We start from the raw sequence: 18,397 nt of genomic DNA on the forward strand, positions 1-18,397 counted from the left end.
CCACCGGTGTGTTACAGTGGCCAGGAACACAGGCTGTCTGGAGAGACGCTCTCCCTCTGAGAACGTCTGCTTCAGGGTGACGGTCTCAGCAGACAGAGCTGACAGAGTGACTCTGAGGGATTCTGGTGAGGAATCCACGAAAGTAAAAATAGAACATAGACTAAGATTTGCATCAGAGAAACTGCTCACTTTCTTGGTCATTCCCAGTGATGAGACCCACATTTTGAGGGCCAATGCAATAGGTGTTGCAATTTAAAGCTAGTAACACATACAGTAACATGTACATTAGCATGAACAGTAACATATACAGTAACATGTACAGTAACATGCAGTAACACATATAGTAACATGTACAGTAACACGTATAGTAACATGTACAGTAACACATACAGTAACACATACATTAGCATGTACAGTAACACAGTAACATGTACAGTAACACATACACGTACAGCAACGTATACAGTAACACATACAGTAAAATACAGTAACACATACACTAGCATGTACAGTAACACATACAGTAATATACAGTAACATATACAGTAATATGTACAGTAACACATACATTAGTATGTACAGTAAGACATACAGTAAGATGCACTAATCTCTGCAGGGCTGCCGATCTCACACCTAACCTAAGACTAACTAACTCTCTCCAGTTAGTGACCGGTGATACTCGACTCAACTGAGCAAATACCTGTGACCCATGGCGCCCGGGCTGACCCGTGGGGCTGGTGCACATGCAGATTAACGTGTTGCTAATGCACATGTTCTCTTGTAGGGAACAGTGCGGCTGCGAGCTCTTCCGTCCGGGCCGGTCCTGGGACCGCAGACACCGGAGCGCAGAGCCGCTTGGCCTGGTCCCGTCACTCCACAACTCCTCCCATAAAATCACACCACTCTCGCAGGTATCTTCCATCCTGTTTTGTTTGTTTGTTTGTTTACTTGGTTTGTTTTCCTTAATCACATGCCTGTTGTATTAACGCTTTCCTTGCCGTCATCTCCCAGTGTCCGTGTGTCCCAGCAACGCACGGACACGCCTTCACGGTCATTTTCCATTTCCATTATAGATTTGCAGGGCGTTTCAGGGGCCGGGTTCATGTAGCCTTTAATTAGTACTTTCATGCCTCCAGCTTGTGCAAAAAAATTGAAAATCAATACCATCCAGGACATAATAATCGCTATGCACCCATCTCAGCTCATTTTTATTGGCTTTGCCATCGCTAACCACTTCAGGGTGCGTCAGAGTCAGTTACACCATGGACAGAGTCACTTACACCATGGTCAGAGTCACTTACACCATGGACAAAGTCAGTTACATCATGGACAAAGTCAGTTACATCATGGACAGAGTCAGTTACACCATGGACAGAGTCAGTTACACCATGGACAAAGTTAGTTACATCATGGACAGAGTCAGTTACACCATGGACAGAGTGGGTTACACCATGGACAAAGTCAGGGCCAGAGTGGACCCCTTTTTCAGCCCAGGAGTTTCATGCCCAAATCCGGCCCAAAATAATTTTTCCCTCCCAATCGGCCCAAACTAGAGATTGATATGAGCCGGCCCATCGGGAATCCTCCCGATTAGCCACTCCGGCTCTGGACAGAGTCATTTACACTGTGGTCAAAGTCACTTACACCATCGTCAGAGTAAGTTACACAATTTTGGATGGCAGATGTTATGTTTTACTTTACCAAGCATTTCTTTATTCTAAGAAATGGTATAAATGGTCCATATATAATTATATAATTACGAATCCACTGTAAGAGTTCAGACTGAACTCCATGACCACAGCGCAGCGTGCTTAAATAAATAAGTAACAATCACGGCCTAAATAGGATGAAAACATTATACTGGCAACAGCTTGTCTGGAATGCATTCCTTCAGTCAGTGGGCTTAGGGGAGTGTTTAGAGTTGAGGAGAGTATTTATTTAAGTATTCCACAGTGTATCTCTTCTGTCCTTCACATGACATCTTATTTAACGTTCGTACAGGGAGTCAAAACCACAAGCTGAGTAAATGTCTTCCTGCTGCCTTTCTGGAGCATGAGAGACGATTGTGCTCTGACATGAGTATGACCAGGAAAGGCTTTGAAAAGAATTCAATCACATTAATCACCACATTATGTCTATATACAAATATTAGGGTGTGTATATATATATATATATAGTGTTATTATTATCATTAATAAAATTGTATTCTTAAATTCTTAAGTCACAAATGGCATTCAACGTAGGAAGAATGTGTTCCTGGTTGATAGACATGCGTGTCTGATCTTCAGGCAGTTTTGCGGCCTGAGTCTGGTCTGATGGGATCCGCCCCGCGCTTGAACTCCACTGCTGATTCAGACTTTCTCACGGGAAGCTGGCAGTAGTGAGTCAGTCTACAGTGCTGAGTTGTGCACACGCCAAAGGGGCGGCAGGAGCGTGCGTCAGGGTCACCTTCATCCTGCTCTTCATCCTCCTCCGGTTAGGATGCGCGTGGCTTCTGTGGCGTGCCTGCTTCTCTGATGTTATTCCCGCCTCTCCCCCAACATCACATGATTCGCCACCCATAACGTTTACGTGTTCAAAAACTTTGCTGTGCCTTACATCAAGAAAAGACTGTCGAGATAAATAAAAAATCAATGATTGTCATCTTGACAGATGTCATAAAATAGTTGTATCTCTGGTTTTGCAGTTTTATATAGCTCTGTTGTGCAGCCAGAATAAGAACCCCCCTGATTTCAGGGTAAATAGCATAACGCATCCGTGTGGAACGCGCCCCTGCTGTGTGGCGACCCCATTATGAAGGAGTGTGCAGCAGACCGAACACACTCATAATGGAAATGTTTGCTGATCAGACTTAGGCTTTATGAACTTTAGAGTTTCCTTTTCATTTCTGTTGCCATTATGTATATTTATGGATTATTTACACATTTGCCAAAAGTGTGTAAACAGCTCCTCTTGTGTTCAAAGGGGGAACTGCACACACAAACATGTTTCCTGACCACCCAAGTAGATGACACTAAAATATATATACTTTGAAATGCACAAACACAAGTCACGAACCTTTTTTCATTCTATTCTTGCAAGGCACGCAATCTCCTGCGATACACACAACACACATCATCAGAGCCACAAACCCGTTCAAGGCAAGGGCAATGTACTTCAACACGTCTGAACAAATGTCCTTATTTATTCTTCTCTGGCTATTTTTAATACCGTGAAGTGGGTGTTTTGAAATGCATTGCTTATTAATTCATAGCTTCAGGCTGCATATTGACGGGGCTCCTCCCTTCTCTGTCTACGCCAGCCCATAGTTCAGCAGCAATGTCACAGCCATTAAAGTGCACAGGTTCATGGGACAGACATGGTAGTTGCTGGTGAGGCTGCTGTAGACCCGTAACCTGTAATGGGTTTGTTTGGTAATGGAATGATGTCATTGTCATTGTTTTTGTTGCTTTATGCCCTCTAAGTTAAGAGTCTCAGGTCATAAGGCCCAGATCATGAGGCCCCCATTGTTTCAGTGATGCCAGGCGCGTCTCTCTGCACTTGGTGGTGGAATGGCAGAGTTCTCATCCATATGAGTGATGGGGCAGGAACAGCAGACAGCTGCCAAAGACCTCGCCATCCTCCAGTACAAGCACACGTTCCACACCTGTGGAAGCCATGCCAAACCTTGCTGCACAGACACGGTCCCGCAAAGTGAACTAACCAATTTATGTTCAGCTACGGTAGATTTATCCCTTTGGATGTAACCAGTAACGCGTTGGCATAAGCCTTCCTGCCCGTGCACCGTGTGAGGTGGAGACTTCCTGTTTCACAGGGAAGTTGTGCTGAAGTGGGTGCATTTTTGTAGGTGCTAATTTGATCCATATGCTGAAGCCTATTTATACCTTCAGTTTTCACATCTATATTAGAAGTGTGATTGAGAGAGTAGGGTACTATATTTAGTGTAAACAAACTAGGCTATAGGACACACGCACACACACACACACACACACACACACACACACACACACACACACACACACACACACACACACAGAACTTTAAATGGGTGTGGTTCATGTAATATTCTGCACTCCTAGTCCCATACTACTTGCCGGAGATCATTGAGATGTAGGCCAGGAGAGTTATGGAGCTTCTCCACTGTGTGGTGCCACACCCAGGCAGAGTAGTCCGTGGAGCATATTGCTCAGGACAGGAGGGCTTCTTTACAGGACGTCCTGAACAAACCCGGCATATCTGAAAAGCTGTGCATGAAGGAGAGGAGAAATATCCTGATGCCATTTTAATCAGTGTGGATCTTCAGTGGTTGTTACCTTGGACGACAGCCGAGGCCGGTCATGATGATGCAGTCAGTTACTGAATCAGACTGATGTGACACCTCACTGTCATGGGCGGAGCAAGGTTAGCCAGCAGAACAGACCACACAACGGACACAGCCCCCCTCCTCTCCTCCACCCCCCCCCCCCCACACACACACACACACAGACAATAGACAAATGTAGAGTTGAATAGGCCATGTGTGATCTGAATGGCTGTACAGATTATTCATAAATGCTCAGTGGAGAAAAGAAGAATGGTGAGTGTATGCACACGCAGGCGATGCACACACGCACGCAAGCACACACACACACACACACACACACACACACACACACACACACACACACACACACACACACACACACACACACACACACACACACACACACACGCACTAAGCCACACAGAGGCATCTCCTCTGTAACAAGAGCTGATTATGACATCACAATGACAGAGGAGCTCGTGTGAGCTGACGGGTTTCTAGTGGCGAATGTCGTCACGTCTCAGCTGAGTGTAGTCTGTTGTTCTGAATGGTGAAGTCGTTTTTGCCTTTTGGACTGTATGTTGCTCATTCACTCTGATGTTTGAAAAAAAGAAACATTTGTTTTACATTTGTGGGCATTTACACTACTTTTTAAGACTTCAAACTACACACAGAATGAGTTTCTTTGAGGGTTTTAACTTTACATGGCCAACGACAGCCTTTGCTTCAATCAGTAATCATATGTAATTACAATTCTAAACCACTGAACTGTTAATACTTGGTTTTTATTGATGTATTCATTGCTTTCATGTATTGATTCATGAGACCTCGTTGTCTGAAAAGCAAAATATGTTATAGTTAATTAGTAAGCAAAATAGTTTAAAATATCACAGTATACAGTTTTAATGAAATATTTGATTTAGCTCTTTTTAAAATATTGGTTACTGGATTAGTGAACGTAAAAAAAATCAGGGTATCACCAAATGAAATTCTGATTATTATTATTATTATTGTCGTGTTGTTGTTTTGGGGGCTGTTTGTTTGTTTTTAGATTTTCAGCACACCAATAAAGATAACAAGGCAAAATCTCTTGACAGCATGCGCCACACAATTTTCTCCCGTAACTTTCAGAGAACAGTTAAATCGATGTTTGCTAGTTGGACGGATCCATTTCAAGGGGTGATAAAATCAAACGAGATAACCCGTAATCGTATTACGCTTTTATACTATATAACATATGTAACACCAAGATGTTTTTTGAGAAGACTGCACGCCATTGTGTTTAACTTTATACGGGATTATTATTTACATGTTTGCACCGAGTCAGGTCCCCCTGGACTTTTTCTATTTGGTATAGTCGTTAAGTGGGTTGGCTTGGTGGAAAGTCGCTCGCTGCAAAAATGTTTCTCAGGGTATGTATGCCTTTGGTTACGGAAACCGTGAAGAGCCGTGGGTAGTGTCAGACGGATTTTTTCAGAATCGTTTGACAGTTGCCATGCGTAATGTAAATAGGCACGGACTGTAGAGAAGCCTTCATATTCACACCAGTCTTACACCGCCGAAGTAGATTTGCCCTCAAGCGCGCACGATGCCTGTCAAAGGAGGAGGAAGAGTCCCGTACACGAATAAAAACGAGAATGTTGGAGTAAGTAATATAATAGGAGGTTTTTACAACACGTAAATCCATAATAAATGGTTTATAGTGCTTAAGAATTACAGCGAGTGGCGTTTGCGAAGTCGGTTTGAAATGAATGTGTTTAATTGTGTGAATGACCTAAGCTGTTGTGGAAAAGTCTAGTCCGTTGAACCAGCGGGATGTTGAGTCGTCCCTCATTCACCTGTTGGGTGTATGGACAGGTACACGGGCTATAACAGTCTATAACGGGCTATAACGGGCTATATGAGCGCTCTGCTCTTCTGGCACTATGTTTCTCCACAGTTCATGGTCATAACTGCAGCCGTAGTTTGACATGCATGACCTACACTGCATACGGCATCATGGTGTACAACTTTATTATAGGCGGAGTTTTCTTGATTATTTAAAAGACTTCACAAAGGCAATGGTTTGAACATTTTACACATTGTTTAGTTTATTTGTTTAAATGTTATAATGACCAAATCAAGCTTGGTGGCTGTTACTTTACACGTCTCGCCCTTGGTTAGAACTGGCTTAGTGCTGACAGTCAAACTAGTCACAGGTGTCCTAGTGTAAATACCAGCAACATCCAGGTCAGGCTGCAGGTTATTAAACATTAGTAATATTTCAGCAGTGTTTGTCTAATATAACATCCCTCTGCTGCGGCTGCGTGCCCGACGTGCCCGGCGCGTTCACGTGGACTCCGGTGACCCAGGTGCGTTGGTCTCGGTCCGCTTTTTAAACCAAGTTGCGACGAGCCATAAAGCAAAGTAGTTTATTAAGATCAGTACATTTATGTAATCTGGAAATGTTTGGTTTTCCCGCTGTTGTGTTTTTTTTTTCTTTTCATAGTCAAACTTTGCTTAATTCTTACCACAAAGAACCTGCGACTGGAGCTGCGTCCATAGATTGCGATAAGTTTGAGAGGTCAGGATGTGCGGAGTTGCCTCATGCTGAACCCGTTCAGAAGGTTGTATTGCATCACAGCGTGGCTGTGTGGACACGCCGTTGAACTTTCATTAGGTTCAATATTGCCCGTCTGGCCCGGCACAACGGGGAACAGTTTGGGGAGGATTACGCTCCTCATTATTTAGAAGCACAAGGATCTTGGTGCAGATCGTATGTTGATATGGGTCAAATAATCAAGCCAGGAAACTCAGCGGTGTTCCTCAAAGTCCCTGGAATTGCCTAGCTGTTTCTGGAATGGAAATCTAATCCTACAACTGTTTGAGGTCATGTAGAGTTTCTTGGGCTGTGAGAGTCATTCTTGAGTTACGCAGTGTGTTGGGGGGTAAACCTGTGGTATCTGGCCAGGCGTCCGTAAGGCACATTGCTTTTCTGGGTTACGTTTAACTAAGATGAGCTCTTCTGTAAACGGGTATATCAAGTCTTACTAATAATTTAGAAAAAAATAACCCTGATACTGGTGCAGTTTGACAGCACTTGTTGTGACCTGTTCAGTTAGAGCATGGATGGTTCACACTGCAGAGAGCGAGAGTCAGTGTTGTGTCAGTTTCGATCTTTCATGTCCTAAGGGTTCTGATTCCAGGGACAGCTGGGGGCCCATGCCAGACTGGTCCTCTTGTTCTGAGATGTGCGACGTTAACAAGCCAGTGGATGGGTCAAACCCCACAGAACCCTAACGGGGAAGCACGTGGAGAGGCTGGATGCTAATTGGGCCTAATCTACCAAATGGCTGTAACAGCTTTTAATCTTCTCAGCAAGGCAGTTTGGTTTGACATTTCTGGTGTGATCTTGCTTTTTCATTCACATATAATTAGACAGGCCTATTCTGTCTGTTGCTGATGTTTGTGAAACACTGGCAGTCTGATAATGCCACATTGATGTGTAACACAGCATGAACGTGATCAGACTTTCAGCTTATAGCGAAGCTGGTTTGACGTCAGCGCTTCTAGGAACCTGGGGTCACGCCCCCTTCGCAGAGAGGTCGTTCAAAGCAGCACGTGTCGGCAACAAGACCCCCCCCCCCCCCCCCCCCTTCTTTCTTTCCTACTGAGCAGCGCTCACACAGGACCGTCACGCCCACCCGCACTTCAAAAGCCCTGCAGGAGGTTTGGCACCACCCACAAGAGAAGATTATCTAAAATCCTTCTTCAAGTCATTTTTGAATCCATGCTGTGTACTGTAATGCTTATAGAGGAAGTCAGCACATAGTACAGCACCCTAGATCTAAATAAACAAATACTATCCACAGTGAGACATCTTTTCCAAAGTAGAGCATATTCAAATCTGAGCAGGCCTGTATGAAAATGCCCTGTTTAGCAAACAGTGTTTAGACCCCATCCTGCCAGGACAACGCTGTGTGTTTTAAAGGAGCCATTGAGATATTAAACTTGAGCTTGTGTGAAAGTGGACCATCTCCTCAGTTTATCCGGCCCTGGTTTTCCCTCCACTCCCAACTCCAGCAGGACCCAAAATGTGCCTGGACTTTTAGCTCTTCTGTCACGGTTGTTTGCTTGTCTGTACCAGCAACAGTCCTAAAAAATGAAGAAACTAAATTAAGTTTCCAAACAACATTTGCAGTTTCTGTGGTAATTGTTATTTGGTAGTGTGTAGTAACTCATGGCTCCTTCTCAACTTTGGGTTATTTGCTTGTTCTTGTCATCAGTTTATTTACACAATCTTTGCCCATACTAGGTAAAAAAAAGGGATGTTTTTCCCTGGAATTGTTTAGCTGGAGGTTTCTGACATTACTAAGCTGTTATTTCCTCTCTGAGCATGACGAATTAGACGGGGCCTTATCTGTGTGCTCGCAGAATGAGAGAAGTTTAGACACCGCTTCTCCTGCTGTTTCTGCGCTCCCGGGCACGCCCTAGAGTTTAGAGCAATTCTGGTTCAGACTCCCATCAAGCCATGAGATCAAAAACAAACGCTATCAGAGAGATATCTGGGAAGGGCTGATCGGAGATGGCCCCTCCTTTCAGCCATTCATCTGCTGTGTTCTGCTTGTGCCTCGTGTTTCATGGGTGCACCCAATATGATACTTTGGAATTGAGGGATAAATGGTTTATGTCAGAGAACCTTGCCAGCTTTTTTCGCTCACGAGTCATTTCATCAGGGTGTGATCTTGGGTCCTTTAATTTATGCCTGTGTTAATTTAATCTTAAATTAGGTCAATTTATATTCAGCACACTCCAGTTACTCGGCAATAACAGGAAGTTTGCAAAAGCTTGGAGGCATTTGTTTTAAGGACAGGGGAAAAGTCTTTGTAATATTTTGATTTCCCTTGGGAAGTGATTTAATTAGGAGTGGCTTTTCCTTACTGCTGTTTAACGTTTTGGCCTCGTCCCTTCCTTGAACAAAAAACATACTTTTACTTTTGTGCGACTAGCAGTGTAACTGTTGTCATTAGTGAACCGATGGTTTATATACGACACTGATGATTAGGTATTTGTCTGCTGTGTTTTTTCATACCCATGTCCTCTCAAGCTGCAGAGTGTTGCACTGAGCATGCTCCACACGTGCACCTGCAGGGTCCTGGAGATCCGTGAGTGTCCCCAGCGTGAGACAGCTGTCCTGAAAAGGCAGGAGTCTGCCCAGGGACACGTCCCTTCACGTCTCTCACCCTAAAGAGTTTCACTGTGCAGTTCCGTCAGCCCTTTCGCTGCCAGGAGAGTATTGTTCTGGTGAAATGACAATGTTCTTAGAAATCGTGCAGATGTGTGTGGGTGTGTGCTGGATCTCGGTGGTGTTGCCTATCCTTCCACACACTCCAGTCGTCAGAGGGCTAGGAGTGTGAGGGTGCGGCAGAGTATTTTTGCTGTTGCTAGGATTGTGCTCTTCTGGACTGAGATCGATGTTTTGGTTCCTGGGATGTGTTAAAGCCACTCCTCCGGCACAGGGATCTCAGACCAGAGCCTCTAACTCCCCAACTGTGCTGTTGTGTCTTTTTTTTCTTCTTTTGTATAAGATTATTCCATATTGAGCCTTTTTAAAAGATTCACAGATCTCTTTGATATATTCAGTATTTGACCTCTTGCTCTTTCTCATTTCTCCTGCTCCTGATCTCACTTTTAAAAAACAGCCATTGTATTCACGACCCTTAGGTTGTTTATTTCTGAACTTCACATAATCAGGAATTCCAAACAAGTTACCAGACCATCGTTACTTTGACAATTAGAGAGTTTGCACTCAGTCCTGCAGCTTGGGGGGGGGGGGGGGGGGTTAGTGGAATGAATGAGTTGTTTATCCCAGCTCTCTGAGACACTGCCACTCAATGGCGTACATTGTTCCAAAATAAAAGCCCGATATAAGCAGGTCTCAGGCCTGGGGGGGACTTGAGAGAGGAGCTGCTCTGTGGAGGAGGGGGACATGGACAACTGTATTTATCAAGCCTGGCGATGCAAATTTTGTCATGTGCTTAATAGACTCTTGCTTCACTTGCTTTTTAAAAATCGGAGAAAACAAAAAACAAACGACTTTACTGAGAAACTGAACGTAAGAGGAGAGACTCAGACAGAAATGCGCAGACCAACGTGTGCAGGAACCCTGAGTGTGAATGCAGCTGAGTGGCTCCTTCAGCTCAGGACAACACATCATGTTTAGGATCAGTAGATTATAATAATAATAATAGTCTTTATTTGTATAGCACCTTTCATACATACATGCAACTCAAATTGCTTTACAGTGCCTTTAAAAAACATTAAAAGGAAAGATAATAAGAAAAAAACATTAAAAGAAATGAAGGATAAAAAGGAAACAAACATAATAAAATTATGTAATAAAATGACAAATTATTAAAATTATGTAATAAAGTAAAACTATAATAAAGTAAATAAGATGGAAAACTATTTAAATAATTAGAACATGAAGTACGCTTGAAGTTTGCCTTTTGATACCTTTAATATATTTATATGAGGTTTACTATATGAGAGATTTGAGCATCTTGGTAAACTAAAGCAAAATAGAATTTTGCTTCATGTATGTTTTGTACATTTGTCTATTGTGCATTTTATTTTGGTCTTTTCTGCAAGCATAAATTAAGTGTATTTCTCAACCATCTCACTGTTTGTAAAGGTCATCATTTTAACATGTCAAGGTCAACAGCCGTTCCCTTGTTGGAATGGCTTGAGGATGTTGGAATGGATCTTCAGTCATTCAGAAGGGCGGGAACTGAGACCTTGGGACACACCCTAAACTGACATTGTTATCCCACCCCCTTGGCCCCCACCAGTCGGACCTCTGGCAGCCGACATTCCCCGAGCTCCTATTGGAGTAGCAGCTGTTATTTCCTGACGCTGGTGGGCGGTCCCCGGCAGGGGATTTGCCCAACCCTTGGAAGGAATCTGTGCTTGAGCGCCATGCACCCACACACTGTTAAGAGCGCTGATAAGTAGAATGGAGAAGGCGCATGGTTGGCCAGAGGGGTGTTCATCATGCTCATCAGGTGTTCCTGGTATTTGTCCACAGGAAATGCTCACCGTGTGTGCTAGAGTAGTGGTGACACGGAGAGACTGGCTCCAATATCCATTATATTACCTTACACTGCGTGACGGACAACCCTCACCTGATTGGCTGACAGGGATCAGAAGGCAGAACCGAACTCCATTCGTCCATGGTGCTGCCCCAATTCATTACAGTCCAGTGCATTCTGGGAGTTTGAAGGTGACGGTTGCTGTTTGTATCTTTTGTGGTTTTGAATCCTTGAGCGTTTATTAAGTCGTGCCGGAGATGTAGACGGCCGGAGGGGAACGCTGCGAGCATGGCTGTCCGCTTCCAGATGCAGGTGAGACCAGCTTGGCCCCAGGTGATCGTTTACCTGCACATGACACCTGACAGCAAGCAGCCGCTAGCTGAGACACACACCTGCTAGGGAGCGGAAGGTCCTTTTATAACTGGACTTAATCCTAGACTTTAATCCTAGACTAAAGTTGGGCTGGGGGCATCACGCAGGTGACTATCAGCATGTAATCTGGCCCACATAAACCTGCCATGTCTGCATGCTCTTGTGATCATACAACAGTTAGGATTATGTTTTATTTATATGTGTGTTTATTTATTTATTTTTGTTTTCTTTCACTTATTTATTCAGTATTATTTTTAAGTTGCAGGACTACACACAAGATACTTTAGAGAACGTGCTGTCCTCTCTACCATCCACCCCGTCTACTACCCCTGTGCTGCTTTCATTGTGTTATAGTTTTGACGTCATTTTGACTTGGATATGTAGTTTAGAACTCTTGTCCATACTTTGGAATGTGGGACGCAGTGCAAATGCAGAGATTTGAAATACTAGTTATCATGAATTATTAGAGTTTCTCCTGATTGCTAAAATGGAGACATTTATCCAGACTATCCAGCTCTTCATGACCCTACTGTCCTCATGACCCTACTGTCTTCATAACCTACTGTCTTCTTGACTCTACGTCCTCATGACTCTACTGTCTTCATGACCCTACTGTCTTCATGACCCTACTGTCTTCTTGACTCTACGTCCTAATGACTCTACTGTCCTCATGACCCTACTGTCTTCATAACCTACTGTCTTCATGACTCTACTGTCTTCATGACTCTACTGTCTTCATGACCTACTGTCTTCATGACCCTACTGTCTTCTTGACCTACTGTCTTCTTGTCTCTACTGTCTTCATGACCCTACTGTCTTCATAACCTACTGTCTTCTTGACTCTACGTCCTCATGACTCTACTGTCTTCATAACCTACTGTCTTCTTGACTCTACGTCCTCATGACTCTACTGTCTTCATGACCCTACTGTCTTCATGTCTCTACTGTCTTCATAACCTACTGTCTTCTTGACTCTACGTCCTCATGACTCTACTGTCTTCATGACCCTACTGTCTTCATGTCTCTACTGTCTTCGTGACCCTACTGTCCTCATGACCCTACTGTCCTCATGACCCTACTGTCCTCATGACTCTACTGTCTTCGTGACTCTACTGTCTTCGTGACCCTACTGTCTTTGTGACCCTACTGTCTTTGTGACACTACTGTCTTTGGTCTTCTCAATAGTGCCTGAGCTCTGGAGTTTTTGCAGTAGTACTTGAACAAAGAACACCGCTACACCATGACCATACAAACACTGAAGACAAAGGCAAACATACAAGAGTCTTTCATATACCTGTAGGAATTGGTGAGTGTGAGTGGTAAGTGGTGAGTGTGAGTGGTAAGTGGTGAGTGTGAGTGGTAAGTGGTGAGTGTGAGTGTTAGTGGTGAGTGTTAGTGGTGAGTGTGAGTGTTAGTGGTGAGTGTTAGTGGTGAGTGTTAGTGGTGAGTGTTAGTGGTGAGTGTTAGTGGTGAGTGTTAGCGGTGAGTGTTAGTGGTGAGTATGAGTGTTAGCGGTGAGTGTTAGTGGTGAGTGTGAGTGTTAGCAGTGAGTGTTAATGGTGAGTGTGAGTGTGAGTGTTAGCGGTGAGTGTGAGTGTGAGTGGTGAGTGTGAGTGTTAATGGTGAGTGTGAGTGGATTGGTAGGAACAGAAGGTTACAATTAGAAGGGGGTGGAGCCAGTAATTAATTTAATTTCGTTTAATTTACATATTTTGTCAATTGTGATTTTTACACCGCAATCGAAATTTGTCCTCCGCTTTTAACACATCTGTGCAGTTAGAACACACACACACACACACACTAGTGATTACTAGGGGGCTGTGGATCACACGTGCCCAGAGCGGTGGGCAGCCCTAGCCCGGCGCCCGGGAAGCAGTTGGGGTTAGGTGCCTTGCTCAAGGGCACCTCAGTCATGGCCTCAGGTCTGGGAATCGAACCCACGACCCTCCCTACCACCAGGCCATGACTGCCCCTTACCCAGTACCATATATAGCCATGGGAATGTGTCTCTGAATGTTTTCCTGTGTGTGTGTGTGTGTGTGTGTGTGTGTGTGTCATGCATGGCTTCCTAACGACCCTCTGTTTTTTGGGTGACATCCCTGTACATCGTCCTGTTCCTGTTAGCGTTGGAAAAGAGCTGTGAGCTGTCTTGCTTTTGTTTCATGGCCATTGTGTTGGAGCGCTGGGCCTGACCTATTTCCCTCTTTGGGGAGTTATTTTGGTGAAGGCCAGACTAATGATGTGCCAGTTTTGTGGTTGGCATAATTAAAGTGAGTGATGGGTCATGTGACCAGTGCCCACCCGCCCCTTTTTTCTTACTCGCTTGTATAACTCTTGAAAACTTTTATGTGCTTATATATACCAGTGTGTGTGTGTGTGTGTGTGTGTGTGTGTGTGTGTGTGTGTGTGTGTGTGTGTGTGTGTGTGTGTGTGTGTGTGTGTGTGTGTGTGTGTGTTTAGACATGTTTATATGTCGACATCTTCCATCTTGTCTGTTGACAGTGTGAGGAGCGTGGTGAGGGGGGAGCGGGCATGAGGGTATGGGGGGGGGGGGGGGGGGGGGGGGGGCAGAAGGCGGGGCCACACCTAATTGTGGCCTTCCACCAAGCAGTCCTGAGCAGGCCTGGAATGTCCTAAAAATACAGGCCACGCTCACACACACCCTCACACTCCTGCACACACATGTACTTCTCCACTTTCAGTTCCTTGACCCTCTGGATCTCACACACACACACACACACACACACACACACACACACGTACACCAAGGTGGCTCACGGCCTGCATGAATGCACCCGTTGCCTTGGGAACTGCCCTTTCCACAGCCACTGTTGTTGGGATTTAGGAGAGAGACATTTATGTTTACATTCGAAATTTGAGTTGTTTACAGCGGAAGATGAAAAACGTCGTCTGAGCAGTTTGGCTTGTAGCTACTGCACCCCTGCTGGTTCCTCTGTGTACACGGAAGTACTGTGGCTGTCCAAGCGGAAGAGCCTCAGAGACACCGAGACCCTCTAACGGGGCCCAGGGGCCGCAGGCCAGCTCGTTACCGTGCCTCACGCAGACAAAGCGATTAGCGGCTTACGCTGTGGCACTATTTTGAGAAGTGAGGCATCTGTGTGTCTGGGTGTGGGAAAGTGGGTGGATGTGTGTCGTTACTGGCTATCTGTATTACAACATGCAATGCCAAAACCCCAGTCATGATATCTCTTACATCACATCGTTGGAATTCCGCTCTGACATGCTTCCCAAGGAGTGTACGTCTTCCCTTGGATAGACATCTGTAAATAGTTGGTATTTTTAGCAGGAGTAGTCTGAACCTGGAGGGGCTGTTTACCCCAGTTACCCCAGTTACCCCGAATACCCCAGTTAACCCCAATGTTCTGATGAATATCAGCAGTCTGGATCAGTCTGGAGATGTTTAGTGTTTTCTACAGCTGACACCGTCCCACTCACATGTCCAAATAAAGGTTCATTCCAGTCACTGGATTAAATGGCTAGTTGTTCTTTTTTGCACTGATGTCTGTCTGAGATACAGACTGAGGTTCACCACGGTAGCGAGTCTGTCCAGATCAGAGGTGTGTGTGTGTTTATGCTTGGAGAGTAGCTGCATCTTTTTCTGAGAAGCTTTCAAACTCTGGGAACTGAGGGCAGAAATCCCTGTCCAAATAAATCGAAAAATAATCGTTGTCAGTATATAAGCAACAGTGCAGAAACACTCAAAACATTTTCACCATTTCATCATAATGTGACAGAATTATAGAGAAGAAAAGCAAACATCACGCAGGGTTCCTGATGGTCATGATACCCTGGGGAGGTTGAGTCCTTTATTGGGCTCCAGAGAGCAGCGTTCTCCTGCAGCCTGTGGCGTGGACCGGTCAGAGCAACACTGACCTGGAGATCCTGGGTGTACCAGGCTCGGCTGCCCTGGGGTGGGAGGGACAGGCCCGGAGGCTCGGAGGCCCGGTGCCTCCCGATGCCTCTTTGGCAGCCCCTTGGAAGCCTGGACAGACCTTTAAGCGAGGAGCATCAGGAGAATCAGGAGCATCACCTCTGTTGAACGTGCTCCTCCTCTGTGTGTTACATCTTACACTTTGAGCCTGATTTGTTTCTCAGAAGAAAATGTTAATCTTCACTATGAAATTATTTAAAGAAATGATGGTTATTTATTTGTTTGTTTTTAGTTGTAGTTTAGTGGTAGTAGTAGCACTAGCATTATTATCTGTGTAATCCTTTTGGCTGGCTATTCAGCTGACACTGTGGTAGGTTGCTGGTAATTATGGGGAATGCGTCTCACCTCCGGCAGCGCGTGGGCATACGTTTTTAATTTGTGTTTGAGTATTTAAGTAGAGCAGAACTTTTATTAACACATCAATTTAGAAGTGAGTCATATCTTTTAATTGTCGTTCCCAGGAAGATCCCTGGAGAACACTGAAGCTCCTTAATCACAGCATATCGTGTTTGTGTAAGCCGGTCCTCATGTTAATCCTGCAGTTTAAATTCATGTTGACTTCAGTTTTTTAAAGATTGTGCAACTGAATAAAGGACAGCGTGGCTGAGGAAGTCCCCTGTGTTCCTCAGGAAAGCCGAGTTTGACCCTGTACCTTCAGCAGGGGTTGTTTGCAGGCTTTAATATCAGGGTAAGCTACATGGGGAAAGTTACATACAATATACAGTGTGTTCTGTATAGCATTTAGTTCTGAATATGTGGAATTATTAGAATACGTAATTAGTTTGCACTGAAATGAAATTTGTGGCAGAGAGCGACAGACAGTGAGAATATCTGAGTGTGTGTGAGCTAAGCAAAACACTAGGGAGACAAACATGAAGGTAGTGTTTGTGACGATGACTTGCAATACCTGTTCCAAGCACCAGGGCGGCGATGAGGACAGCAGCCACTGCTAACGGCCCGATGGTGGTGTTCTGCTTTGCTTCCTCAGGCCTGTGAGAGGACGCAGGCTCCAGGCACAAGCTCTGGGCCTGGGAGCCCCCTCACCCTCGGGCTGACTGAGCCTGGGCCTTGTCCTTGTCTTCTGAGTGTTTGTCCCTCGGTTGGACAAAACAAAGGCCACAGTTACAGGATCCTCATTCGTGCTGGCTTCAGGTTTTCTAGCAGTGTGAAGGCGTTGTCTATTTATAGGTGTGTGTGTGTGTGAGGGGGTGATACGGTTGCAGCAGCCAGAGCGTTACTGTTCCTGTGTCCACCACAACCATGAATGCATTCTGATTTATGTTCAGGGTCTTTGGAGACAATGGGAAATAATAGAACATTATGTGAATAACAGTGTGTATGTACACTCTGTGTGTGTGTGTGTGTGTGTGTGTGTGTGTGTGTGTCCCCGCTTCAGGGTTTGAGGCATGTTGCATACGGCTTGCTGATTAATGTCCTCCCACATGTCTGCCGTACAATCATTATGCAGGAAGCGTTAATGCAAAATTATTGTTCAAGAGATTGAACAATGTTTAGTGTTGGGGAGGGGAGGGGGGTGTTGACATGTGTTGGGGGTTCGTTGGAAAGATATAGATGGTGTTGTGGATATGGGGTTGTTGTGGGGGGTGTGTAGATGTTGGAGTGTTGTGGAGATATGGTCAACACGGTAGTTAGCTTGGTGGTTAGCACGTTTGCCTCTCAGAACTGGGGTCTTGGATTAATTGGCTGTTCCAGTTCCAATGTGTTTGTGTTACTGTTCTGGTGTGTGTGTGTGTGTGTGTGTGTGTGTGTGTGTGTGTGTGTGTGTGTGTGTGTGTGTGTGTGTGTGTGTGTGTGTGTGTGTGTGTGTGTGTGTGTGTGTGTGTGTGTGTGACTGTGCGGCTCTGCATGTCTAATGAGCTTTTGTTTGAGTTCTGTGTGTGGGTGAATGTGAATGTGTGTAAGCCCAGCTCTGACCTGGGTGTGTATGCCCAGCTCTGTCCTGGGTGTTGTCCTCTCTCTCTTCCCGCTCCAGTCCCCCAGGGGGTGCTGTTTCTGGAGGAGTGTACGCTGAGTGGACCAGGCTGGTCTTCTCACTGGTGTGTGTACCTGTGTTGTACCTGTGCTAATTGTTCAGTAACCTTGGGTATCTTGAAAGGTGCTGCATAAAGTTTTATCCATTCATGGGAGGTGTTGTGGAGATGTTGATGTGGGGGGGGGGGGAGATGTTGTGATGATGTGGGGGTTGTTGTGATGATGTGGGGGGTGTTGTGATGATGTGGGGGGTGTTGTGATGATGTGGGGGTTGTTGTGATGATGTGGGGGCTGTTGTGATGATGTGGGGGTTGTTGTGTTGATGTGGGGGGTGTTGTGATGATGTGGGGGTTGTTGTGTTGATGTGGGGGTTGTCGTGATGATGTGGGGGGGTATTGTGATGATGTGGGGGGGGTGTTGTGATGATGTGGGGGTTGATGTGATGATGTGGGGGTTGTTGTGATGATGTGGGGGGTGTTGTGATGATGTAGGGGGTGTTGTGTTGATGTGGGGGGTGTTGTGATGATGTAGGGGGTGTTGTGATGATGTGGGGGTTGTCGTGATGATGTTGGTGGGGTGTTGTGATGATGTGGGGGGTGTTGTGTTGATGTGGGGGTTGTCGTGATGATGTGGGGGTTGTCGTGATGATGTTGGTGGGGTGTTGTGATGATGTGGGGGTTGATGTGATGATGTGGGGGTTGTTGTGTT

The 18,397-nt window shown here is 45.2% G+C and overlaps 1 protein-coding gene across 11 annotated transcripts in view; it reads left to right on the plus strand.

The window, feature by feature from the left end:
- tjp2b (tight junction protein 2b (zona occludens 2)) overlaps positions 1 to 18,397 on the plus strand; it is a 70,548-nt gene that overhangs the window by 12,082 nt on the left and 40,069 nt on the right. For 2 of the 11 annotated variants that reach the window (XM_077004215.1, XM_077004209.1), the window contains one exon: positions 785 to 911. The exons of 1 other annotated variant lie outside the window; for it this stretch is intronic. Coding sequence is in view for 2 of the 10 variants with exons in the window: in XM_077004212.1 (XP_076860327.1) it covers positions 5,892 to 5,948 (57 nt within the window). In the remaining 8 variants the exon portion in view is untranslated. Of the gene's footprint in view, positions 1 to 784; positions 912 to 5,672; positions 5,949 to 6,603; positions 6,655 to 11,523; positions 11,686 to 18,397 lie in introns of those variants that run through there. 8 more of the 11 variants (XR_013130590.1, XM_077004208.1, XM_077004216.1 and 5 more) reach the window with 7 other exon arrangements.

Source organism: Brachyhypopomus gauderio, chromosome 4 (genome assembly GCF_052324685.1).
Source record: "Brachyhypopomus gauderio isolate BG-103 chromosome 4, BGAUD_0.2, whole genome shotgun sequence".
NCBI lineage: Eukaryota > Metazoa > Chordata > Actinopteri > Gymnotiformes > Hypopomidae > Brachyhypopomus > Brachyhypopomus gauderio.